The sequence below is a fragment of the Eretmochelys imbricata genome, chromosome 21 (assembly GCF_965152235.1).
Source record: "Eretmochelys imbricata isolate rEreImb1 chromosome 21, rEreImb1.hap1, whole genome shotgun sequence".
In the NCBI taxonomy this organism is placed as follows: Eukaryota; Metazoa; Chordata; order Testudines; family Cheloniidae; genus Eretmochelys; species Eretmochelys imbricata.
In genome coordinates, this window is record NC_135592.1 from 10405356 (window position 1) to 10432534 (window position 27179).

The window sequence follows — 27179 nt, forward strand, 5'->3', positions numbered from 1 at the left end:
TCCTAGCTATTCAAAGGTCATTGCATGGTCAAGGGAGCCTTCTGTCTTTGGGCGCTCCTGCAGCTGCACCAAGGTTTGTGTGTCCGTGTGGAATGGATTCTGGACTTGCCTCTGCTTGGTGCAATTGCAAAGGGGAAAGGAGAGATCATAGATGCAATGGTATATCCAGGTGAGTTGCAAGGCAGAGGGGACAGGCAGCTGGGCGGAGGGAATGGGGTGGCACAGCACAGTAGAGTGGACAGGCAAAGGTACTGGATGAGCCCTACGGCAGAGAAGCAGTAGGGCTCAAAATGGAAAAAAATAAAGTGACGGTACTCACCCCAGTCCCGCCCACTCTCTTAGCTCCGCCCACAAACCTACCCTGAGACACAGCCGGGGGAGCTGCAGACTCCAGTCCCACGTACCTTTGACAGACACACGCTTGGGCAGGATGGTGACAGATCCCTCGGCCACCTCCTCTAGGTGGAGCACAGGGGAGATTTTGGAGCCCCAGCTGTCTGAGCCCATCCAGATGAAGTGCCCGGTCTGGTTGGCTCTCTTCGCCGCCTCCAGCACCCTCCTGTGCAGAGAAAAGCCAAAGAGCAGGTTCTGAGCTCGTAGACTTTGCACCCAGGTCAGTGTGGGAGAGAGAAAGCAGGGGCACGATCGAGCACCTGAATCACTCTAAGGAATGTTTTCTAAGCCTATAATCATTCTTGTGGCTCTTCTCTGAACTCTCTCCAGTTTATCCACATCCTTCTTGAATTGTGGGTACCAGAACCGGTCATAGTGTTCCAGCAGCCGTCGCACCAGTGCCAAAAATAGAAGTAAAATAACCTCTACTCCTACCTGAGATTCCCCTGTTTATGCATCCCGGGATTGCATTTGCTCTTTTGGCCACAGCGTCACACTGGGAGCTCATGTTCAGCTGCATATCCACCTCAACCCCCAAACCTTTGCAGAGTCACCGCTTCCCAGGAGAGAGTTCCCCCATCCTGTATGTATGGCCTACATGCTTTGTTCCTAGATGTACACATTTATAGTTAGCCGTATTAAGACACACATTGTCTGCTTGCCCCAAGAGGCCCAGATCGCTCTGAATCAATGACCTGTCCTCTTTATGAGGAAGACCCTGTCAATACGGCTGTTGATTAAAAAGTGATTAAGGGAACACAGGTACTTGGCAAAATAAACATCCCTATATAAATGAGCAGGTCGGGAAGATGAGCATCCCAGGGCCCTGAGGCAGTTACTTCTGGGAAGTCCCAGGAAACGGAGGAAGCAGTGGAGGATGGGCGATTGTGTGTCAGGAATCAGGGTCTGCAGCAGAGCTAGTCTCCAGGCTGCCTTGTTAATACAGCTGGCTGGCAGCAGGCTGCCGGATTAGCCACAAAACCCGACTGGCTGCAGAGGTCAGCAAGCTGGCTCATAAGCTTGCTGGCTGAACCTCGCTGGCTTCTCAACACTCATGCTGCTTACCACAGCACCTGCTCTCATGTTACCTGGTTCCTGCTGCCTCTGTCCTGCCCTTTCCTTGAATCCCTCATTGCCTGCTACCCTGCTCGCTCCAGTTCCTGCCCCGGTCTGACCCTTGGCTCTGGCTCCTGACTACGGCCTCTGGCTCGATCCCCTGGCTCTGGTACCCAGTTTCTACCTCCAGGTTTTCCCAGTGGCTTTGGCTCCCGACAACTGACTACAACACTGACCTGGCCACGAGGCCTGCTGCCCACTCCCACCACAAGGCTAGACTGACCTCACCCTGGTCAGCTGACATTACGGTACCAGTCTTCGAGGGGAAAAACAGAAAGCCTGGCAATTACTGTGGTGTGAGTCTAACTTCATCCCCCACAAAATGATGGGACAAATATTTATTAAAATTTAAGTCGCAAGAGGAGGGACCCAGGGACTGGGAGCTTCAGGATCTTTGGTTCAAGAGCTGAAGAGCCACAGAATAATTATGCTTTAAAACAGTTATGCTGTGATGGCAGCAGGATATGCACTGGCCAAGTCAGGAGCTCTTCACACTCACACACACCCCGGCCACTGCATCTTCCACCCCACCCATCTCTGCCCCTCTCGTGGCAGCTCCTGGAAGGGGAAATCCCAGCCATTCCACCCTTATGCCATCCCCTTTCCTATCACACACACTGTCTATCCCCCTTCCTGCCATTTACCCCTACCCGTCTCCAGCCCTTTTCTGCCTGCCTTCACAGCTGCTGGGCACAAGTGCTGCCCAGGGAAAGAGGTGAAATCTCCACTCCCTGTTCTGACTAGACCCAGTCCTGCCCTGCCGTGTGCTGTCCCTTTCCACAGACACAAAGGGAGCAACGACATGCTACCCAGTTAGAACGGTCCCCACCCTGCCCAGGATGGAAAGGACTGTGCCAGCAGCAGGCCAGGGGAGAAGGACACCCCTGGTATTTAAGCAGGGAAGCGCTGCAGGCAAGAGAGTTATTGAATATTGCAGAGCGTTAGGCAATCAGTGGAAAATTCATTGAATAATTTACCCTGCCCTGTCCTTCCATTGGTGTCTGCCCTGTGATTCTAACCCAGCCTGCAGTGCAGGCATGTTTATGGCCGGTGGGGCAGCAAGGCAGGAGGGATGTGGTGCGAGTGAAAGAAAGGAAGAGGGAGGGTGGATAGAGCAAGTGAGGGACAAGAAAAGGGGAGAGCCAGGAGGAGGAGGAGAAACGATGCTGAGCCTGAAAGTGGGGAGGATGCCATAGGGAGATGGCCCTGACCCACAGAGCATGGGGCTGGGGTTCATGCCCACCTCTAGTGAAGAGAGATGGCAGTAGGCCATAGCAATGGGTAAAGCGAGCAGGTGAACTAGGGCACTGAGGTGCATGTGTAGCCAGCGACAGGGAACTGCATTGTTCTGTGCCTCTCCCGCCCCAGCTGAAGCAGCGGCATGAAATGTGCAGAGGCCCCAGCTGAGCATGCAGCCAGCCAAGTCCCCGACTCCACCACACGACTGCAGCTTCATCGCCCCCTCCCGAGGGAGCTGCACAGAGAGACTGGCTCTCCAGCCCTATTTGCATACGTACTGAAGGTAATTGAATTCCCCCTTTAATTACTGAACATTAGGGAAAATCAGGTTACACAGCAGCAGGCTGGAAAGGCTCCAGTACTGAGGAGGGGGTTTCTTGCAGGCAGGGAGGCAACTTGGATCAGCCTCGTGAGCCGCTGGAGTGAGAGAAATGTTCCTACCCATGCCAGTGCAACCACTGAACTGGGCACTGCCAGGTGATCAAGTGCCACTCAGGCAGCCAGCCACTGCCAAACTGCTGGTGATCCTTGCCACCCAGCACCACCCCTCTCTCCCCAGCCTCGATCCTCAGCTAGTGCAAACTGGCATCTTTCCACTGAAATTGACGTAGGCCAGCGAAGGATCTGATCCGCGGACTTTGACAGAACGGTGCCGACTTACACCCGCTGGGGGGGATTTCTTTGAAATGTTCTGCGCCATGATTTTTATTGCATGGCCCTCAGGTACATTGTAAGCTTGGGGCAGGGCCTGCATTCCTCCAGGTGTTTGTGCAGACCCTGAATCTCTGGCCTGGTCTCACGGATTTCGGCCTCCCAGGCCCTGAAACGCGACCTCCTTATTCTCTCCAACTCCCTAGAGGGCTTGATCCTGAGAGGCACTGAACACCTTTGCCTTCCAGCGATGTCAGGAGCACTCAGCATCCAGCTGTCTCAGTCTATCTAAGCTCTTATAACAGGGCCCACCAACCTCAGCAGCACCTCTGTCCTCTCCTATTCCCCTTACTTGTCATCATCTGCCCCTTCTCCCTCTTTTCCCTGCCCTTCCTCCCCCATCAGCCTCTATCTGCAGCACTGCACAGGTAACTAGGGGGGCCCTAATCCAGAGCTCACTGATGAGACGGACTTCATCGCCTTTTGGATTGAGCCCTAGGTGCACTGTTGGGAAGAGAATTGAGGAACCCCCCCCCCAGTTGTTTCTCATTAACCATAAAGGCAGATTTATGACTCACACATCCTATATCAGGGATTTAATTACTTGCTACCCGAGTCCAGATGGCATTATTATATTTGTTTTAAAAGCCACACTCCACTGAGCCGCAGGGATGCCGAACATCTGTGACCAACGCTAGCTGCGTTGCCACTTCCCTTGCTCCCAGCACCGGCTCCCCTGCAGTGAGGTGACAAGCACAAGGATCGCCCAAGCTGGATGGGAGGGTCAGCAAGTGGCACAATCCCAGCCCAACCACGGGACTCAGACCAAGTGGCTTTGGGAGGGAGTTGGGGGCAGCTGATGCACACTGGTCTGGCTGTGGATTTACTTCTGTTGGTTCTTTCCACTTGGGGTGTAGGACCAGCTCCTAAGTGGGTGTAAATCGGGGTCATTCTGTTGAAACCAATGAATGGAGCTACGCCAAATGACACCTGGCCCTTAGATGGTTTCTGTTGTGGTCCAAATACAAGACAGCACAAAGCTTTAAGCAAGCAAGCAGGCTGGTCTGCCAACGGGCTGCTCCTGTCAGCTTTCCACCTTCTCCTTTATTCTTTCTCTCCCCCCGCGCATTACATTCTCCAACAGATAAAAGGAATACACTGGCTTTGTTTAACATTCTTATTTACCAATTTCTATCTACCGCATTCCTTTCTCTCGGGCCTTGAGCCCAGTCCTGGGAGACTTCCCATGGTTCATGTCATCTGGGCGAGATTCCAAGGTTCATGCCCTTGAGAGGAGCCGTGTGTGCACTGCTCCTACACAACACTCCGGGTGTGCCCTGAATGTTGCCAAGTGCATGAACCTTGTATGAATGCTACAGGTTTCCACCATGGTTTTTATTCCAGGTCTAAATTAAACTATAAGCTCTTTGGTGCAAGGACTGTATTCTCCTGTGTCTAGCACCTACCACAACGGGGCTCCACTCCTGACTGGGGTCCTGGCATGCGACCACAATCCTAATTAAAGATGATTAGTTTGGTCTGTCTTTGAATTACCCTAGTACCTACGAACCCTAGTGAAGAACCAAGACCGCCTTGTGCTAGGTACTGCACAGCTTTGTGGCAGGCGCATTACAAAAGTGTTAAACACCCATGCCTGGGCTAACTCCTCAGCTGGTGAACGTGGGTGCCGCTCCGTTAATGTCAATTACATCAGCAGGGCAGGTGGCCCATAAAGAATAAGCGAGCTGGTGCTGCATGCATCTCTACTGATCGGTAGGCAAGGGGCCAGCCCCCGATCCCATTTACACTGCTGTAAATCGGCAGCAATCCCACTGATGTCAGTGTCGTTCCCCTGGTATAACAGTGCTGCATCTGACCAGCAGTGGGTATCAGGCTGCTGCCGCACAGGAAAAAAACAAACCACATTTTCCAGGTGTGTACGTGTGTCAATGAGTGCTAGTGGGAGGTAATTCCCCCTTTACACACACCCCTCGCCTGGGTAAACGTTTACAAACCCCTGTTTAATGGTGCTTGCCATTTACACAGCAAGGTAAATCCCGGATTCCTCAGCGCATAAGCGAGCGAGCGTAAATGTCAGGTTTTCAGACATTTCTATTAAGGAGGGAAAAGAAACTTGGATCGTTTGCATATCAGATGTAAATGGCTTTAAAATCTCCGTTTACCCACATTTACATAATGTTTGCTGATTAATAAATTAGACACTTACAAAAAGCAGGTGTAAATCAATGTGAATCATTAGGCTCCGTAAACATTGTAAGCCACCATATGTCACCTTGATTTGTCTGCTGCCTGTAATCCTGCAGCTCCCCACTGCACGCAGGGATGGAGTATCTTCTTGAGGGACTCAAGTGGAGCTCCCAGAAGCTGAGCACCCCAAAACTAGCAGCCCCTTCTGGAAACATGGGTCTAAATGACTTGCCCGAGGTCACACAGAGTCAGTGGCAAAGTCAGGAACAGAATCCCAGAGCCCTGATTCCGGATTGCTTCTCTAACCATTAGCCCCCATTCTCCTCATTATAATTATGTACCCTCTGCACCAAACACCACCAGCGCTGTGACGTGGCCTGTAAAACAGGCTACCGAGTCCATGGAGTGCTAAGGAACTGTAGGATACACGGCGGGGCAGACAGCATCGGGAGATACCAACACACAGAGAACCTTGTGTTCCCCCTCCTCGCTTCATGTGCTTTGCCCCCCACACCACCCCTAGGCCAGCCCATTATCCACTCACCTGATATCATCCTCGTTGGCAAAGATGATGACGGCCCGAGCATGGGAGGTCTCCAGGAGACGGCGAATGATCTTATCGAACTCTCCCGCCTTGGGCTCCCGAGGTATCTTGACAGACTGGGCCACGCACACTCCCCCTGCGGGCAGACAAGACATGACACATTTAGACATGCCTTCGAACCGGCCGGCCCTATTCAAGCTCCCTTTGGGGGGATATGTAATTGCTGGGGGGCGGGAAGGAGGGCTCAACTCTTGGGTCCCACATGCTTGAGATCGACACATCTCTGGAAGCAGCTCGACCCTGGAAATGGACAAACCTCAGCACCCCCTCCAGTGCGGGACTGGAGCATATGGGATTTGCATTGCAATTGCCTGTGTGGAATGCCGGTTATTTATAACCCAAGGAAACCAGCAAAAGACCAGCGTGAGGCCATTTAACATGGGTAGGGGGAGCAATTGCCAACATGCTCTGTATTACAGCAGCACCTAGAGGCTCCAGTCAGGATCGGGGCCCCATTTTGCCGGGCGTTGCACAAACGCATAGCGAGAGACTGGCCCAGCCTGTAGGAATCTAGGCCTACATGGGACCTACATAAATTATGGTTGTAAGGAAGTTTGGATGTTAACATGAAAAACAGGCTCCCAGCATGAGATCAAAGAAAATAAAATCCTGAGAAAGAAGAATTGTTGAGTTAACTTTGCAGTGACCCGGGGAATACCAGCGTTATCATTTTTAGGGCTGGGGCGGAAGTAACAGAAACAGAGAGCGTGGTTAACTGGGAACCTGCTTCCTAAAACTCCCTCATCTAGCTTTGGTTAAGGGTCAATAACCAGTAGTAATATCATGTGTTTATTATAGCGTATACAAAGCAAGGTTTTTTAAAAAAAGAAAAGGAGTACTTGTAGGGGCTCTTTAGCAGAGCTTTGCCTCACCGTCTGGAGTCATGCCATGATGCAAGGTGTCTCCCGGGCCTGAACCTGTTGTAATTATGTTGGCCAGCACTTATAGGTGTGTTGTTGCTAGGGCATAGAAGGCCGTATATGCTTGTATTGATATTTTGGATGTAACCAGCACCAAGTGGCCTTTGAGACTAACAAATGAATGCATGTGTGGAAACTGAGTCACGGTAATGCTTCATAACCTCCTTAGGATAATTATTGCCAACACTGCCCCAAAAAGCTCACCGCCTAAGCAGACCAGGCAGACGGCAATGGGAGAAGGGCAGTTCGGCCACCCCCGAGTTATGGGCAGGAACTGAAGACGTGGAGAGATGAAGTGATTTGTCCCAGCGAGCCAGTGGCAGCACCAAGAACTGAGCTCAGATCTCTTCTCCTACCCTGTGTCTGTTTGGTGTATAGACTGTAAGATCACTGGGGCTGGGACCATCCTTTACTCTGTGGGTGTCAGAGTAACAGCCGTGTTCGTCTGTATTCGCAAAAAGAAAAGGAGGACTTGTGGCACCTTAGAGACTAACCAATTTATTTGAGCATGAGCTTTCATGAGAAAGCTTATGCTCAAATAAATTGGTTAGTCTCTAAGGTGCCACAAGTCCTCCTTTTCTTTCTGTGGGTGTGCACACACAGCACCGCGACCTAGCACAACAGGGCCATGATCCACGTGGGGCCTCTGGATGTTACTGGAACAAACAACAATCATCACAGTGCCGTTGTGAGCGTTTGAGCCCTTCCTCAGCCAGAAGTACTGGTGACTTCCACAGGGCTCTCTTTCTCTCCCCTCCTTCTGCACCAGGGGCTGACACCAATGGGCCCCTAGTGCTCCGAATATATTTGCTCAATGCGTTCTTCCCTCCTATGACGCATGCCCGGGAAGAGACAAAAATCTTCCCATTATTTCCACTGCCGAAGATTGTTTTTTCACACATCACTTTGATTTGTATCATCCTCCCTTTGTCGTGTTGCTCCCTCCGATCAGCCGTCTCGAGAGCTAATCTCTACCATCCACCTACTCCTTTTATTATCTGTCATTTCAAGCCATAACTGCTCTCTCCCCTCCTCGTCTTAATTCTTCGGCAGTTCCCCTGTCTCCGGCATCTCCTCCAAGCCTTCCTCTGCATTCACCCTTTCCATAATATCAGATCTCGAGGGAGCATCCCCTCCTTGCTTTGCCACTCTTCATTCCTGCTTCCCAAACAGCTTTCAGCTGAGCTCATCATTTCGCATTCTCCTTTTTGAGTCCCTGCCCGGCTTCTTGCAAGTGTGTGTGTAAACACACCTTCTGGATTTCAGACCTATTGCCTGAGGCTTGGCCCCTTAGGGTTCGAGCTCCCTGTCCTCCCAGAAATAGGCATCACCAGTTTAGCCCCTACTCTGGTTAGTGATGGAGCAGAGATGTACTGTTCTAGTCACATAATGGCTCTGGAATACTATGGCAATGGGGCCATTAGAAATCCATATAATGTACATACAATTATATTTGTATTACGGTAGCACCTAGGTGCCCCAGTCATTGATCAGGACCCTACTGTGCAAGGTGCTGTACAAACACAGAACGAAAAGCTTACAATCTAAATCACGGGGCCAAATTCATCTCAGGAGCAACCCCATTGAATTTTGTGAGAGATGGGGTTGGCTTATAATCCGCAGTTATGTCAGGTAGGCTAATAAGGGCTTTCCATCCTCATGCTCCAGGCCCCTGTTTGGGTCAGGAAAAAATTGAACAAAAGAGCTCAGCGCCCATTTAATGCACCAAAATAAGCGGTGGCAGGTTTCCAGCAGGGCTCAGTTCATGGGCTGCTGAGCTCTTTGAAAAAGATGGCCTTGACTGTAGGTGCAGAATAGCCAGCCCTTAGGAACACTGGGTGAAATTCACCCCAGCACGAGGCCCATGTACCAAGTCCTAGGAGTTTAAATGGTGCAAGGCCTCAGGCTGGCACCTCCATCCAGGGGTGCATTTCACACCTTGCAAGGGTTTCACGTATTCCCTTGAAGCACTTGTAATAGACAGGTGACAGGACCAGATGGTTCTCTGACCTATTCTGCGATAGCAGTTCTTCCACTCCTCCCTGGACTAGAGTGACCGCTTGATCACAGAGATGGGAGCTCTGCAATCCTACTCACCAAGCCAGCTGCTGAGCATTTGAAATAGCAGCTAATTAAAACTTAAAAAAAAAGAGAGAGAGAGAGAGAGAGAATGAAAAGAAAATTGGATGAGTAACCATGCTTCTGTCTGCTGGGCTTTAACCCTGAACGCCTGCCAGCCCTGGCCCCGCCAAAAGCCAACGGCTCCTCACTGCAACTTTTTGGCAGGCACCAGTAAAAAAAATGGAAAAGAGATGGGAAGAAAATTAAACATTCCAGGACCTTCCGGATATAACTGATGGTCTCAATTTGCATAGTAAATGACACGGCTGATGCCTCGCCTGCCGCTGAAGGATCCCCGCTTAAGCAAAGGTCAGAGTAATTAGCACACAACTGCCATTGCAGAGAGATTTCCCAGAACTCCTGTCATCCAGAGAGGACAGTCCCCTCCTCCAGCTGAGAATCTGGCAGCCGTGCAGCAGGGGAATGACAGCAAGGGAACAGCAGAAGGCACGGGGATGCAAAGGAATTCTTAAACCGGAGCATTCATCCAGCTGGCTGGGGAGCTCCCAGAGCCAGATCCTCAGCAGGTGGAAGTCAGAGCAGCTCCACTGATGAGCAGCTTGCCCCTTGGCTCAAACCTGCAGCCTTACGCATGAGATTGGGTTATAAGTGTTATTTGTAGAGCCTAGGAGCTCCAAGTAGGGACTAGCATTGGTGGGGTCTTAGGGACCGTGGCTATTCCGTCAGTATCAGAAAGAATAATAAAACCCAGTTCTTATCTAGCACTTTTCATCAGTAAATCTCATAGCTCATTCCAAAGGTGGCCAGTATCATTATCCCTCTTTTACAGATGGGGAAACTGAGGCACAGAGCAGTGACGTGACTTGCCCAAGGTCGCCCAGCAGACCAGTGGCAGAGCCAGGAATAGACCCCAGGTCTCCTGAGACCCAGTCCAGTGCTCTGTCGACTAGGCACACTGCCTCCTATACCACTATACACTCCTACAGCACCTGCCATCTGAGGATCCTAAAGCGCTTTACAGTTGGGTGACATTCACAACAGTGCCGCTGGCCTGTGCGCCCCTTTGGTCCCACTGGAGGCATTAAGTGGCCTTTGAGCATTGCCGACACCTTGCGCTGGTCCTCTGCGGGGGACAAACGCCACATTAACCCCACTCCCACAAGGTAGGCAAGGCTTATGATCTCCCTTTTACTGATGGGGAAACGGAGTCACGGGAAGGAGATGTGAGCGGCCAATGGTCCCACACTGAACCAGGGGCAAAGGCAGGAATAAGCCCGGGCCTTGCACTGGATCGGAGAGCCCTCCAAAGACAGAGCAAGGGAAGGCAGGGGACGCCGGGAGGAAAGGCAGATGATTCCAGAGCTGTTTTATTAAGCTGATCAGATTGTTCCTTTTTTCCCCCCTTGGGGACAGAAGGGGCTCTGACCTCATGGACAGCACAAGGAGAACAATCAGACCAGTCAATATTGTCACATGGATCCAACATGCCATCACCCCTAACATGCCCTGTTGCGCTAGGCGCTGTACATGAGTGGTAGGAGAGACTCCTCCACGCCTCTTCACCAGCTCTTCCCTCTCCTCCCTCCCTTTTCTCCATCTGGTGCCACCTTGGGCTGATCCAGATCCAATGATCTGCCATTGGGTGCCTTTCTGTTGCCTCCTGTGGGTGCTAGATCAGACCTTTTGGCTAGTGCATGGAGATGGGGTCACCTCATCGCTCCTTAATTCTGTCTCTTCTAGCCTCAGTGTATCTCTCTCTGTATCTCTTTCCCCCTCTCCCTTCTCACCCCACCCCTGGCTAAGCCTCCCCCATTCAGAGACAAAGCCATTTGCAAGGTATTCATTTGCTTGCTGGCTGTAATTGACAAGAGGAGCCCCTGGAGGTGAAAGGTTAATGGAGAGCAGCTCATGAATAACCATGACCAATAACCAGCAGGAGAGTGAGTTTGTGTGTGTATGGGGGTGGGGGGGTGAGAAAACCTGGATTTGTGCTGGAAATGGCCCACCTTGATTTTCATACACATTGTAGGGAGAGTGGTCACTTTGGATAAGCTATTACCAGCAGGAGAGTGAGTTTGTGTGTGTGTGTTTTGGAGGGGGGGTGGGGGGTGTGAGAAAACCTGGATTTGTGCTGGAAATGGCCCAACTTGATTATCATACACATTGTAAGGAGAGTGATCACTTTAGATAAGCTATTACCAGCAGGAGAGTGGGGTGGGAGGAGGTACTGTTTCATGGTCTCTGTATATATAATGTCTTCTGCAGTTTCCACAGTATGCATCCGATGAAGTGAGCTGTAGCTCATGAAAGCTTATGCTCAAATAAATTGGTTAGTCTCTAAGGTGCCACAAGTACTCCTTTTCATGAGCACAAAGCCATGCATAGGCCTTTCGTAAGGTCCAGGAGGCAACACCCCATAGGCACTGAATGCAGGTGTCTTTCCTGTGGTGGATTCATGGCTGCCCCCACCTTATGCCATGGAGCTAGCTCAGGTATTCCTAAGGTGTCTCTCCCTTGGGTTTCTAAGCACCACGTCTTGCTACTGAAACCACATCCTGGCTCTTCCTAGCACAGCACAAGATCCACCCCTAGGTCTTCACGTTGTGTGCAGCACTGCAAACGCCCCCGGGGTCCAGCCAAACAGACACACATCTCTGTTTATGACTGAGACAAGGCTGAGCTGTGCGTATGAAAGACAGACTGACAACAGGCCCCTGTGCACCTGTCCGAGTGTGTGATCTTGCTGTGCACAGGTTGGTCTCCGTGCGCGTCTGTCCACAGCTGGGTCTCTAGATTTGTCTCAGTCTGTCTCCTAGTGCACAGCATGATCTGTGCATGCGTGTGCACTGATGGGAGAGGAATAAGCCCCATTAGAACACGTGGCACGGACGTGTAGCAGGATGAGATCTGGGTGTGTCAGCGAGTCCCCAGGGTAGGCAGGAATGGGTAGCCTGGCTCAGTCAGGAATCCCTCAGAGGCCCCTAGGTAACTGTTAAATCCCGACCCCCTGCATGTTACTGGCCACGGAGCCATGGTAACCAGAAGGCTCCCCAACAAGGAGCCATAATTAATTATTGATCTCTGCACTTCTCCATAACTCACTACTCCACAGAGAGATTTCTCCCTTCCCTTCCCAGCAGGTTGCTTCCAGGGACCAGAGCTGGTCGGGCATCTTTCCACAGAACGGTTTTCTGTCAAAAAATGCTGATCTGTCAAACCCAGAACTTTCTGTGGGAACGGATCAGTTCAGACGGACATCCTATTTCCAAAACAAAATTGGGGGGAAAAATGTTTTAGAATTGTCAAAAGGGGTTAAAACGTAAACGTTTGGGTTCCAGTTCAAAATTTAAGTTAATTTATAGTTTAAAAAAAAAGTTTACGACAGTTTGACAACAATACAAAATGTTCCAGAATTATCTAAATGAAACAATTGGTCGACCCAAACCCAATTTGTGTGTTTCCTGGTTTTCAGCTTGCAAAAATTTTTAAGATTTCGACTTTTCATCCTGAAAAAGGATTTTATTTCTTTAATTTTTTTTTTTTTAAATCCAAAATGGTTTTGTGGGATGTGAAAACAGTTTCCCGCCCACCTTTGCCAGGCACCACGTTGACTGTGCCTGGCAGCGTGAGCGGCAGGAATCCGCCAGCTGCTTCTGTCATCCCGGTGTCCCTCAGCCTCACCCCCCCTGGGAAAGAGACACCGATCCGAGGGCCAGGAGAGGACTTGGCTGCTAGCATCAGTCTCATGGGCACAGCAGAAAGGGACAAATCCCACCCTCATTCCATTCCTTCCATTACTCAGCTCAAGCACACGGTGCTGCCCAATACAAAGCCATCTCCTTCTCCCCTGGGAATCCAGTAGATCAGTTGTTCTCAAACTGTGGGTCAGGACCCCAAAGTGAGTCACGACCCCATTTTAATGGGGTTGCCAGGGCTGGCTTAGATTTGCTGGGGACCAGGGCCAAAACTTAAGCCAGAGGGCTTCAGCCCTGGGCGGTGGGGCTAAGGTTACAGGAGGAAGCCCTTGGTCTTCAGCTTTGGCCCCCCAGCCTGGGGCAGTGGGGCTTGGGCTTTGCCCTCCCCCCACCCGGGATGGCGGGGCTCAGGCAGGCTCAGGTTTCAGTCCCCCTTCCTGGGGTCCTGTAGTAATTTTTATTGCCAGAAGGGGGTCACGGTGCAATGAAGTTTGAGAACCGCTGCAGTAGATGTTGGACTGGTCTTTGCCCCAACACCTTGGGAATGGCCTGTGACGGGCATGGTCTGAGAAACTCTGACACCACCTCAGGTTCCCAGCGGCGCCCAGAATCCAGGAAGCTGCCTCGGCGTCTTGCAGGAAGAGCATGGCTGACAATCAGGCCCAGCAAGGTCTGAGCGTGTTAGCTTGGCTGCTGCCCTGTCAGAAAGCTCGTCGCTGCGTGGCAACAAGGTGAGTGACTGCTAGTAACAGGTGACCCCCCCTCCCAAAGGTTTGTACCGTTCACATTCAGAGACACCCGCCCCTGCCATTCAGAGGTCTGAGATATTTTCAAGCTCTCGGTAATGATCCCCAGCTGGAGCTCAGGAACGCAAGTCTCAGCTCCTTGTATCTTCTCCAGCCTGGCTCACCGAGCCCCAGCCAGGAGACGTCAGAGAGCAGGAGGTTGGTTTAGGAGCAGTTCGAGTCCAAACACCTGCTGTCTGTCACCAGGCTCCAAGCCTGGAACTTCCAAGCACCCCTTTGAACAACACACAGCGCACGGCAAGTCATGCCACATCCTCTTACATTCGGTTTGATTCAGGCTGACAGGCAGGGAAGCTTTCAGCTACACAGTATCTATGATTCTCTCCTACTGTCAGTTGCCTACACAAAGCTGGGGAGCAAACAAGCTAGGGACGCTTCAGTGTATGCAGAGCTTCATCTGGCTTTCCTCTCCCAATGGGAATTCCTGTTTGCTACAGGATCACAGGCTGGCAGATGCTACAGAGAGCAGGGATTCATCCACTCCAAACCCAGCCTGGGATCCTCCAGCAACTCCCCTACTGAGGAGCCCTGAGAGAGAAGGGAAATTGAGGCACAGTGCCACAGAGCCACTCCTGGCCATGAGGGGGTATGCAGCAGGGGGCCAGCCCTGTTGCATGCAAACACACATTTGCACACACACACACAGGTATACAACAGCTAACATACCATTATGTGCGTACGCACACACACGCAGGTGTACAAACCCACTCAAAACTCTGGTTGAACAGGGACAAAAAAATTTATCTTTGCAAATATTCTACTGAGAAACTGTGGAATTTGCTGAATATGACAAGCTCCTGTTCAACACAGCCACACTCACATAGAAACATCTGCACATGCCCATGCCAAAGGCACGTGTACTGCACATGCTGTCCTCCTGAATATTTTTGGAAAGCGAGTTGGTGAAATAGCATTCCATGTACACACACATACCCCCCTTCAAGAAAGATACTGGAGGGGAATTTTTGGCATGGAATTCAAACCTGACACCCCCCTGCTGAAGTCTGATCTCATTTATTGGATTGTAAACTCTTTGGAACAAGGACCGTCTCTTTGGGTCTCTGTTTGTACAGCCCCTAGCACAATGGGCTCCAGCTCCAGGACTGGGGCTAGTAGCCGCTACTGCAATATACATAATAAATAATCACAGTTTATACCGGTGTTTTACTGCTATAATTCCATGGTTTTCAATCAGGTTATTCTGGATTTACACCGCCATGAGAACAGACCAAAAAAACAACCCCGTCCAACCATCAAATCATGCGCCCTTCCCAGCTCCAAATTCCAACAGCGATCACACCCCACAGCTGGCACTAGGGCAGAAACAGGAGGCTTCCAGCTGCAGCTGGGGGTGGGTGATGGAAAGAGGCAGGATATATTATCTCCATTCACAAATAACGGGATCTGCATGCTCAGAAAGGGAACAAGTTTGCAGGGACAAATCTACAATGGTTTTACCAGCAGATGCTGCAAGCTTTCTCTGTAAACCCTCCCCCCCCCGCCCCGTATAGCCCATCCAGTATATCAGACACCTGTGGAATACAGGAGAGATGCATTCAACTGGACCAGAATTATAGCACAAAAGACCTGTCTAATATCAATTAGTCTTCAGAGCACCTAAAAGCACCAGTAGACATCAGGGCCACATTGTGCTCAGTGCTGTACAAACACATAATGAAAGACAGTTCCTGCCCCAAAGTGTTTACAATCTAGCTGGACAAGACAGACCAAGTGTATTATTAGCTTCATTTTACAAATGGGAGCGCCAAGGCCCAGAGCGATTAAGTGACTTGTCCAAGGTCCCACAGGGCGTTGGTGGCAGAGCCAGGAGCTGACGCCAGGTGTCTATACTCTAAGGGTACAGTACGTCTACACTGGAGACACAGGTGTCATTTCCGACTCAGGTAGATGTGCTTTAAATGAGCAAGTGTGTTACAAATAGCAGTATGGCCACAGCGACTGTGTACAGAGAATCCTAGAAGATCAGGGTTGGAAGGGACCTCCGGAGGTATCTAGTCCAACCCCCTGCTCAAAGCCAGGACCAATCCCCAACTAAATCATCCCAGCCAGGGCTTTGTCAAGCCTGCCCTTAAAAATCTCTAAGGAAGGAGATTCCACCACCTCCCTAGGTAACGCATTCCAGTGTTTCACCACCCTCCTAGTGAAAAAGTTTTTCCTAATATCCAACCTAAACCTCCCCCACTGCAACTTGAGACCATTACTCCTTGTCCTGTCCTCTTCCACCACTGAGAACAGTCCAGATCCATCCTCTCTGGAACCCCCTTTCAGGTAGTTGAAAGCAGCTATCAAATCCCCCCTCATTCCTCTCTTCTGCAGACTAAATAATCCCAGTTCCCTCAGCCTCTCCTCATAAATCATGTGCTCCAGCCTCCTAATCATTTTTGTCGCCCTTCGCTGGACTCTTTCCAATTTTTCCACATCCTTCTTGTAGTGTGGGGCCCAAAAACATAGCAACATAGCAAGGATCTCTGTCGGGACTGTATTTGGGCAGTTAGCCCAAGCCACCACCTTTGCCATTGTGGGGACACGCCTATTTCTTGCACCCTAGCTCCATCAAAGATAGCATGAGTATGTCTGCCTGAGCTGGAAATTACACCTCCTGCTCCAGTAACCCTAAGGCCAGAGTCTGAACCACAAGCCTCTCCTTCCTATCTACTCAGCAGAGTTGATACACTTCAAATATAGCCAAGCTATTTTTATGGGAGGAAACTGGGCCAATTTTATGTTTGTTTCCCATATGGGGAGGCAGATGGATGGAGAGGAGGAAGTTGGATAAACAGACTCCAGGACAAGCAGGCAGACCAGCAAAACCAGAGACACAGCGCCCAGCAGTGTCAACAGATACGGGATGATCCGTCCCACAGTGAGTTATCAGGGACTGGCTAGCCCGCCAGGCATGGTGCCAAGCCCCCGGGCAGGCTAGGGCTAACACTTGCTTACGCATCAGACACACCAGCTCTTTAAGGAGCCGTCGCAGCTTAATTATTGTTTCCATGGCAATCAAGAGAGAAAATCCAACATAGGGAGCAGTTTGCAAACATAAGAGTCTTTCATAAAGTCCTGGTGCACACGTGCAATCACACTTGGATGTACACAGACTTGTATTACACGCTCACACATACATATTCACAGGTTCATAAGTCCATGTTCCCAAAGTCACTTGTCTACCCACACAAGCGCTGCCATAAACACACAACGCAACCTGCACACCAGCTTGTGCACTCAGGGTGCAGAGGCAAGCCCAGGGCTCTGAAATGCAGGCTGCCACAGGATGCCCTGGAGACCCATACCCTTCCCCCATTGCAGAGAGTGTCCATAGGCAGCCCATACATTTTAGGTCTCCCACCTTCATCGGGTCTGGCGGAGCTGTGTTGGAGCCCATCACCCCAGTTTGCTTGTGGTGGGGAGCTGCATTCCTGAGTGATCAGCACCTACCCCACCCCAACACCCAGGGATTGAGCATCACCCTACCTCCGTCCCCACAAGGGGCTGAGAGGCTGAGTCCATGTATCAGGGCATGTCTGCGGGGAAACGCTGTCGCCTTCTATCTGATCACCCAATGCAAAAACCTGAGCACCTGCCGGATGAGCACATCGGACAAGGCAGTGTGTGCTAACCCCACACAAGCAGCATCAGCTCCATCCCACAAGCCCTGTGGGTCGCAGCCTGGCAAGAGACCAGCCTCTCTCTCCTTCTGCACGACATCAGCAACCTAAGGGACTTCTCATCTTCATTGGCATGTTACTCCATTGACTTCTAACTCCTTGCTGTCGTCCCCAGCTGTCACACACGCTAACTGGCTTAAGCTCTGATTCCACCATGGCTCGTGCGGTGCCGATCACGCTCTTTACTGCGGCGCTTGGCAGAGAGCCAAGGAACAGGGTGGGATTTTTCCCCCTCCATTACATTCCTCTCTCTGTGAAGTCCAGCCAGGGACTCCCAGGCTCAGCATCAGAGTGGCTCAGTCCAGTGCATCGCCCTCTCACTCACAGAAAATAGTGGGTTCAAGTCCCGCTGCTACTAAATTAGCAAAGAAAAAAAGTAATTAAACTGGCAGGTTTAAAAAAAAAATACAAGAATAGAGAACGCAGCATGTGTTTTGCTCTCGATTCTGCAGTGCAGGGTCCCAAGGGCAGGCAAGGCAAGTGTCCAAAATAACAGCCTTTGCATCAGATCAGGCATGATCTTTACCTGCTCCAAACACCCTGTGTGTATCAGTTTCACCCACTCACTGTCCGCCCTCACCAGAACGCTGCAAGGACAGCGGGAGTGAGCATCAGCTGAGGGAGCCCTGATGAGGAGGCATCTGGCCTGAGTGGGAGCTCCTTTGGAAAAGAGTGGCTGGCCTCCATGTGTCCCACATTACATCAGAGACCAGCAATGTGGGGGACAGCAACTGCACAAACAGGGTGAATCAGGGGGGCACTGTTATCACGTGCAAGTCGAGCCTGCTGAAGGGGTGGAGTGGGAATGGGAACTGCAGCAACTGGCATAACAGGGCGCTTGGGGAGGGACCGAACAGTTTACTGAGGCCTTGAGAGCTGAGGGAGAGAAAGCCATCTGAGACAGACACAGTACGAGAGGTGGGTGTGGCTGAGTGGGCGAAAGAAGCAGAGTGACTAACACGGCTGAGCGCTGAAAACAATGCAGCAAAATAATGAGGGAAGCAGCAGTGACCAAAGGGAATCAGGCCAATGACACCAGTGGCCTTTGGGGGGCAGGGAAGTTTCATGCAGAGCCAATTAAAGCCGGGGAGAGGATGGATTTTGGAGCTGGCCGATCTGTTTAATGACGGATGTATATTTGGAAGCCCTGTGCAGGGTTGGCAGCGAGTGGTCCAACAGAATCAGTTATCCATCCCATGCCTTCTTTACTTGATCGGAAGCACTCTGGGGCAGGGACTGTCTTTCTGGGTTTGTCTTCACTGCACAGTTAGCCTGGGTCATTGGCACTGGGCTCTGAACAACCAGGTTTGTTCTCTATGCTGAGATGCTCTAGGATTCCTTCCCAGCCAGTTGTATCAATTGCAGGAGAACTTGTCTGACCTGCAGGGGAATTGTGGGAAGGCACTGGAGGACTTTCAGCCCTGGAGTGATTTCCCTGCATCCTCACTGCAAAGTGGGCAGGTTCCAGAATCATTTAAAGTGCAAACCAGGCTCTCGCCTGCCTCCCCACCTGGGTCAGATAGCCCAGGCTTAAAACACCTCCACACCCCAGCCTGGGGGCTCTCTGTGTGGACAGTAGGGGGATCAAGGGTAAAAGCAGGTAAAGAGCCTAGGTTGACTCTGCATTGAAGATATATCCTTCTGTGTTTGTACAGCACCTAGCACTCTGGGGTGCTGGTCCATGACTGGGGCTCCTAGGTGCTACCACAAACACAACAATAAATAATAATGTCTCCCCAGTCCAGGCTAGACACAGGGGGCTCCTGTGCAGTGACAAAGGCAGCATAAACTGGGAGCTAGAGAGAACCACAGGGTCTGTCTGTGTCCAGCAGCTGTAGTAAAGAATCCCCTTTATATTCACTACAGCCAAGTCCAGTCTGGACCATGAAGGATACCAACGGGGGGTGCTCAACCAAGGCCCAGCAATCCCAGTGAGCCATGGTGAGATGAGAGCAAGCAGAGGGGTGCTTCCCAAGGGAGCCCAAAGCTGAGATCTACAGGAGACAGCCTACATGCCTAGGCAGGTTCACGTGAAAGGAGAAGACATCAATGGAGGAAGCAACGATTTAGGAATACAAGGCCACAGGTGAGGAGCCTGAATGACGTAATAAGCAGTAGTCAGAGAAGACCAGCTGCCTCGCTATTGTCGAGCGTTTTGTAAACATCACGGCCCGAGAGAATTGTCAGCAGGACCATGTGTTGGCTTTGTGGTTTTATAGGGAGCAAAGACCCAACAAAGGCTATCGGCAAGTCAGGTTTGCCAGAGAGAGAAGGGCCCCAAGAGAGACTGTGCGAGGCCGGGTTAGCTATGGGAGTGAAGTGTTTCTTCATATATTTCGGCGGCTGTAGACCCATTAGTAAAGAAGAAGGGAGACTAAATCAGTGGTGATTCTGAAACGGTTGAGCTGCTGAGGAGCTACATTAAATCAGCCTAACACAACAAAACGGGACATGGACAATTAGGGGGTAAGGAAATCCTTGTCAATGGGGCAGTTGATAGGAAGCAGGTGAAGAAATACAGGGGGAAACTGAATATATACACAGTAGCCGCTCTGGGTGAAGCACCTTGCAAGGCCCTAGGAAAATTAACTAATGTGCCATTGTCTGCATCTCAGAGGGAGGCAGCAGAGGAGAGGGTGGGAAAGCTAGAGAAGTACCAATCTTTAATAAACAGGGGAAAGCCTGAGCCTGTCGGTTACTATCTAGTTAATCTAATGCCTACTCTTAGCGAAAGGGAGCAATAAAATGTTCAGAGAGAAAGTAACTGATCAGGAAAAAGAGGAGACGGTATCCAATGAAAAAAGTACACAGGAGGGGCTTGTAAAAAGCAGCTCATACCAGAGCGTCGATAAGCTTTCAAAACACAGTCTGAACAACAGAATTAGGGCCTGATCCTCCAAGCATTTAAGCATTTGAGTAACTTTACTCAATAGAGAAGCCCCATTGAATACATAGAGATTGCCGAGTTGGGTCAGACCAGCTGTCTATATAATCTAGTATCCAGTCCCCAACAGTGGCCAATACCAGTTGCTTCGCAGGAAGCTGTAAGAAACCCTGCACAGACAGCTATGGTATAACCTGCCCCCAGGGGGAAAAAATTCTTCCTGTCCCCTATTAATTAGAGGTTTGTTTGTGCCCTGAAACAGTAGGGTTTACAGCCCTTCTGGAACCCTTCATTTATTTTCTATGGTGACTCAGGATGTCCTTGTTATGCATATAAATGTCCCATCCTTTAAAAAAAAAAATTGTTACATTCTTGGCGCATATGATGCCTTGTGGCAAGGAGTTCCATGGGCCAACTTTGCATTGTGAGAAAGATTACCCTTGCTCCCCTTAAAATGAGCTTCCTGTCAGTTTCACTGAAGGCAGCATCGCCAACCCTAAGCATGCCAAAGTCATGAGTCAGGCCCCCCAAAATCGTGAGACTGGTTTAAAAATCGTGAGCTCTTCAAATAATAAATGTGGGCTTCTGTTTTTTCTTCTGTCGTTTTGAGACAACATTTTAAAATTTTTCTCTGCAACTACAGGAGCGAGAAACTTTTTTTTTTTTTAAATAAACATGACAGCTGAGATTCTCTCATAATTGCGTGACTCCAGGAGCTGGAGCTTTAACAAAAGCACCAGATACTGCAAAGGTTGCAAATACAAATGCAAGACCTGGCAACGCTGTACATGTCCCCTTCTTTCATCGTGAAAAAGGATGAATATAAGCGCCTGATTTAATATTTCTACCACTGGTTATTTAGTATGCCTTTATCATGTCTCCTCTAAGCTCAACTGTCCCTACCTTATCAGCCTGCCTCCATATGGCACTATCCACACGAGGCAAGATACGCACATGCTAAGTGGCTGCAGGAGCTACACCTTAATGGGTAAAAGACATAATGTTTCCAGATTTTTGATAAAGTTTAATTATAGATCTTCACATAATTTTACTTGGAAATTTAATTCGAAATTGACTGGGGTATAAGTACCACCGCACAGGCTAGAAATTAGCAGCAGGAATGTAAACACTTTAATGCTAGGCGGCACTGTGGCGAGCAGAGAGAGATGTCCCGTGGGGCAAATGCAAGAGACAGGTGTTACTGCTGGTTTTATTTAACTTCTTTATTAATGACCTGGAAAAAAGAGGCAAACAGTGGGCTAATCAAGTTTGCAGATGAGATTAAACTGAGAGGTGTTGCAAGGCCCAGTGAGGACAGATGAGCAAAGGGACCTAGGGAGTTAGCTGTATTGGCAGGACACAACTGGAAATAAAATGCAAGCTTCTCAGTCTTGGAGAAATGCGAACAAATAGAAAAATAATCCATGGATTCACAGATTTTTATGGCCAGAAGGGACCATTAGATCATCTTGTCTGATTCTCCTGTATTGCCAGAGAGTTTCACTCCTGTAGCTATTTCAAATCAGAAGAACGGGCTCAGACAGTTGTAATGCCCCCGGTGACCTACGGATGAGAGCACTCAGCAAACTGGATGGGAATTTGCAATGCTGTACAGCTGGGAAACACCCAAGGGGCTAAAGATCACATCCCGGTCTTTGGGATGCTTATGCAAACCCTGATCCTGGGGAGGTGCCACTCAATAGTGAGGGAACGAACTAGAAATGATAGGTTGGATATTAGGAAAAACTTCTTCACTAGGAGAGTGGTGAAACACTGGAATGCATTACCTAGGGAGGTGGTAGAATCTCCTTCCTTAGAAGTTTTTAAGGTCAGGCTTGACAAAGCCCTGGCTGGGATGATTTAATTGGAGATTGGTCCTGCTTTGAGCAGGGGGTTGGACTAGATGACCTCCGGAGGTCCCTTTCAACCCTGATATTCTATGATTCTATGGTAAATGGGGTGGGCCGTCCCATTTGGAAGAGACTTGATTCTCCGCCTGCAGCATCGCCATTCACTCTATACACCTGGCACTGATTAGAACAGTAGAGGGCATTGTGCCCACCCATCCCTTCAACCAGCATACCCCCTATAAATAAGGGCAAGAATGGATCCCTTTTCCCAGGCTCCCCTTTCCATGGGAGCAGTGTAAAAAGGCTACTGCAAGGGCCAGAATCTGCCCTCATCCATACCTATAATTACATGGAGACAGACTCTGGTCCCTGCAATAGCTCCTTTACATAGCTCCTGTGGCTCGAACGGGCCAGAAAGAATGCCTGGGGAATTGCCCCAGTGCAGGAATGGGGTGGGGTCACATATCTGGCCCTACCCTACTTCTCCCCACAGCCCCCAGGGTAGGACCATACCAGGACTTGGCCAAGGGGGGCAGAGCAGGGACAGAAGGAGTATCAGTCCATGCTCTGGTCCAGCCCAGAGGCAGCCGTAAGTTAGAGCGGCCCATGAGGCTGCTCTAGCTTACCCTGGGCACTGGATCAGGCAGAACTAGGGAAGTGCCCTGGGATATACCTGTTGGCAGTTGCAACACGGCTATGAGAGAAAGAGAGATGCCCAGGACTCTCTCTGCCCCAAAGACTGGCAGCACTCAGATTGGCTGTACCAGTGCTTGCTGTACAATGGCAAAGGGCAAGTGAGAACAAAGAAGGGAGCTCATCTCTCTCCTTTCTCCCCACGATCGCCTCCATGAAGCTTTGCAGCCCACCTGCTCTAGTAAACCCAGTCCTAAATCTGCATGAAGAATTGCAGTGAGATACACACCCCTCCAAGCTGCCCAACTCCCAGGGGTCAGTGGGCAAACTGGTGCGCCTCTCCACTGCACAGCAGCCAGCAGGCAGAAGCGGTACCTTAGACCAGGAAATGTGACCACGTGTGTCATTTGGCCACAGATTGTAAAAATGACAGTGGAGGGAGGTGGAATATAGGAGGGCGACAGGCAAGGTGGGTTGTTTTCAGAGACTGTTTGCAAAGCGTCTCTGTCTAGATTATTAAAGTCTGCACCACGTCCACTGCCGGCAGCAGAGCTCACTCAGAACAAAAAAGCAAGGAGAGCAGCCAGTGTCCAGCGAAGCGGCTGGCAGAGTCAGACCTCCAAACTATTGCCTGTGTAGACGGAACCAATGTAGCTGTGTCTCAGAGCCACAGCCATCAGCATGTTCTCTCCTGTTTTCCCCACTCATTTCCAGAGCTGCCCAGAAAACTTGCTTGTAGACACCATCCCTGTACTATGTTTACTTGCCATTATATCATTCGGCCACCAGATGTCCCTGTGTGCGGCAGAGAGATCCAGGCAGTGCGAGGCCCCTGGTAAACACAAGACAAAGCTGGCACTCGAGCTATGTGCAAGCCTGTTTCTGGCTCTGCAATTACAGCGGTTTTCTTTAACAAAAGACTTCTTCCGTAAGGAGGGCTGTGAGTCCTCACATCACAACAATCCCCAGGGAGCTCCCTAATGTGGGAAGGTGCTGATTAGTGGTTACTAGCTCTCTTCAGCACGTTATCTCTGGGAATGACTGTAGCCCAAGGCCATCCCCTCTGGACTTTGAAGCAAAGATGGTTATTCAGAAGCATGCGATGTATATCTGCTGTTTGGATGCCGTGTGCCATAAGCGCACGCGCACGTGTGCGCACACACACACACACACACACACACACTCACTCCATCATGAGCCTGTAACAATTCACCTTCACAACCCCACATGTACGTTTGGTGTGGAACCGGAGGCAGGGAGAGATGAAATGACTCATACACAGCACTGGTTGGATTCGAACCCAGGTCTCTCGACGTTCAGTTCTGCGCCTTAAGCATTTGGCCCCTCAACACGGTGAGCGATGCACAGCTCTACTAGCATGTGGAGAATCCCAGCGGGCACAAAGCCAGCTGCACACTACTTTACACCAGCTCCCCCAGAGAAGAAGCGTTGTCGGGGTGGGCAGGGCAGGAGCTGGCCCGCTTCCGTTCAGACGCATGGGACCCCATGCCGCCAAAACTACGGGCCTGATCCATGGTCATGCTAAGGCCCTTTTACACAGCTGTGTTGTGAGAGCACAAAGAGTGGTAATGGCCCCCTGAGAAGAGTCCCTGCACTGGGGGCTCCCCGGTTTGGGATAAGGGCTCTAACAGGTGGTTCTGCTCCCAGCCCCACCAAAGAGGCATAGCCAGACTGCAGCGCATTTCCGCTGCCCATATAGGGTCACAGGCCGCAAGAGGTGAAGCAGCCCTGAGGCTGCTCTAACTTATCCTGGGAGATGAGCAGGCCCCTGCACCACCCTAGAATACGAGCAGGACAAAAGCGGCTTCAGGCCGTTCCCCCAGACCCTCCATTTAAAGAGAAACACCCACTTCCTCCAGCTGGGCGGGCAGCAGGTGGAGAGAAGGGGTCTGCTCGCTCCCACATCTCAGCACCGCTGTTGGAGCCAGGAGGTCATCAGATAAAACCAGCCACAATTTTCCACTCGGATGATCTGCCCATTTGGATTCTCTCTCCCCTCCCGGGAACTTGAGCAAAGCAGCAACTGCCCTGAAGCTGAACCGCTGCAAGGCATCAGGAAGCGAAGAAGGCTGCAGCACCTTGCAGTGCCATCTAAATACAGCTGCTGCTGCTGGATCAGCTCCCAAGTCTCAAGCAAAACTAACACAGAGGCTGTAATGGGGCCAGGAGTGGGAAACAGTCAGGCATCTGTCTGCTGCGATCCCCTCCCAGAGAGAAGAGACTCTTTCTCTTAAAGAGATGCTGCGGTTACCAGGGAAAGGACTGAAATTCCTCTCCAAGAAGGCCAGGCACCACCCACTCCTTCGTCCCAGCTTCATTACCGTGCAATAAACTAGCCAGAATACATGCGCCACCGCCCTCTGCTGGGAGGAACCGGATCTGCTCAACTGCATCCCATTGGCCCTGCAGTGCTAACCCCCAGGAGAGATTCTCCTTTGGCATATGCATCGGGGGATTGCGTTTTCAAAGCGTGAGCTCACACCCTTCTAGAGTCAGAGCTTACAGCCAGAAAGGACCACCAGATCATCTCGTCTGACCTCCTGTGTAACACAGGCCACTAACAGCACCCACTAAAACACATCAACTGGAATTCGACCAAAACATTACAGCCCTCAGGAGCTAAACTATTACATGCCACAGGCAGAGAACAGGAGCAAGCAAGGTGCAGGGAAGTGATTAAATGAGATATACCCAGCGATTCTAGCAATTGACCCATGCCCCATACTGCAGAGGAAGGTGAACCCCCCATCCCACCCTGGTCACTGCCAATCTAATCAGTTCCGACCCCTGCTGTTATAGTCTGGTGACAGCCATGAAATATTGGGTGGCACTGGAGGGGCCCCATTTCTACTCCTTTCACTCCCTGGGCTGGTGGGAGGGGAGCGTAGAACCTGGCCAGTTACTGGGAGGAGGAGAAGTTTGCATTAAAAGATCCACAAGTCAAACCCACAATTGCTGTCTGCCCTGGGAGCAGGGGGCAAAGGAACCCAGGCATGCAAGAACAGCGCTGGGCCCAGAGGGCTATAAAGGAAGAGATTCCGGGCATATTGTGGATGGACTCAGGGCCCAGAACCGCATTTGGAGGAGGAGAGCAGATATTCCAGGGGCTAGCATCCCGTCATGGCATTCAGCAGGATGAAGGGGTAGGACATTTTTGCTTATGTCGGCTGGCCTCTGGCTGCAAGTGACCCCACTGACCTTTGCCATCTGAAGGCAGTTCCCTTTAGCCTCACTGTACAGGGCGCTAGGCCTTGGGACTCATGCATCCCAGAGTGGCTGCCACGAACCTTTCCAACCGGGAGCCATGGCTGCAGGTCGCAAGCTTGCCCCTAGTCATGTGCCCTACAAGAAGCCCCATTGAAGGCATCCTGCCTCTTAAGCTGGGGGTCAGATAGGAGAGAGCCAGGCTCACGGATGGGGGCCTCTCCCCAGAAGCCAGGAAGGGCTACCCAAAGGAGAAGGACAGACCTGCTTTGTAGCTGTGGAAATCAGGAAAGGTCTGTTCCTAGGGGGCCTTTTGTTATTTTTTGAGCCTTTTTCTCTTCTGACGCTTAGTAAACCCGCCCTGAGGCAAGTGCCATGGACCTATACTTGAGTGCGTGGCAGCCCGCGTCGGCACATTTTCCCACTCACATTTACACTTAGCGTACAAAATAGCTGCCTTAGAGTCCCCAACATCCCCTTCAGCCTCCCAGCTGCAGTGAAATACACAACACACAGCCTGTCTAACTAACCATTGGCATTGTGTGGAGAGAGCGTTGCTGATTCCAGTGCACGGCAATCTGGCACATGCCACACATACAGCACCCTACGCCTGAGCACCACAGAACATCCAGGCAAGGCAACGCTGTCTGTGCAAAAACTAGTGACTAGCCAGTGAGTCTGCCATTGTGATCTGAAAGGGTTAAAGGGACACATTTCCTTCTAGCTTCCCAGAGCCAGGAAACGTTCCAGAAGGGCTAGAAGCTATTGACTAGCTCGCTGGTGGAACAGAGAATTAGTATTAGAGAAATCTCCGAGTCTCCACCTTAGCTGCAGAGGAGGGATTTTCACGAAGTAGCACTTAACACCCTAGATGTGCTCAACAAACCAGGGCTGGGCTGCCATGCAGCACCTGCTTGGGAGTGGGGAGAAAGATGGGGCCGTAGTGGTCATGCTGAGATGGGCAGGGCTCAGAAGCAGAAAGAAGCCCAAGACATGACTTTCATATGCGGAATTGGGGGGGAGGCAGGTGTGGCTTTGGCTCAGTTCGCTGGAAGGTCAGGGGCCATTGGCAACACCTGGATCTGTATTCCCAGACCTTGCAGGTGGTCTTGAACCTGGGCTTCATCTAAATCTTTTGAGTCTGCAAAACTGGGGCATAGAAATCACACTGAAGCAGGCTGACAACA

At 50.8% G+C, this 27179-nt stretch overlaps 1 protein-coding gene across 1 annotated transcript in view; it reads right to left on the bottom strand.

Annotated features, from left to right (window-relative positions):
* Positions 1–27179, bottom strand: part of GRM4 (glutamate metabotropic receptor 4) — a 167380-nt gene that overhangs the window by 61479 nt on the left and 78722 nt on the right. The window contains exons 3-4 of the mRNA XM_077839576.1: positions 6152–6287; positions 405–559 (exon numbers count right to left, since the gene is read on the bottom strand). Of these exons, the coding sequence (XP_077695702.1) occupies positions 405–559; positions 6152–6287 (291 nt within the window). The remainder of the gene's footprint in view (positions 1–404; positions 560–6151; positions 6288–27179) is intronic.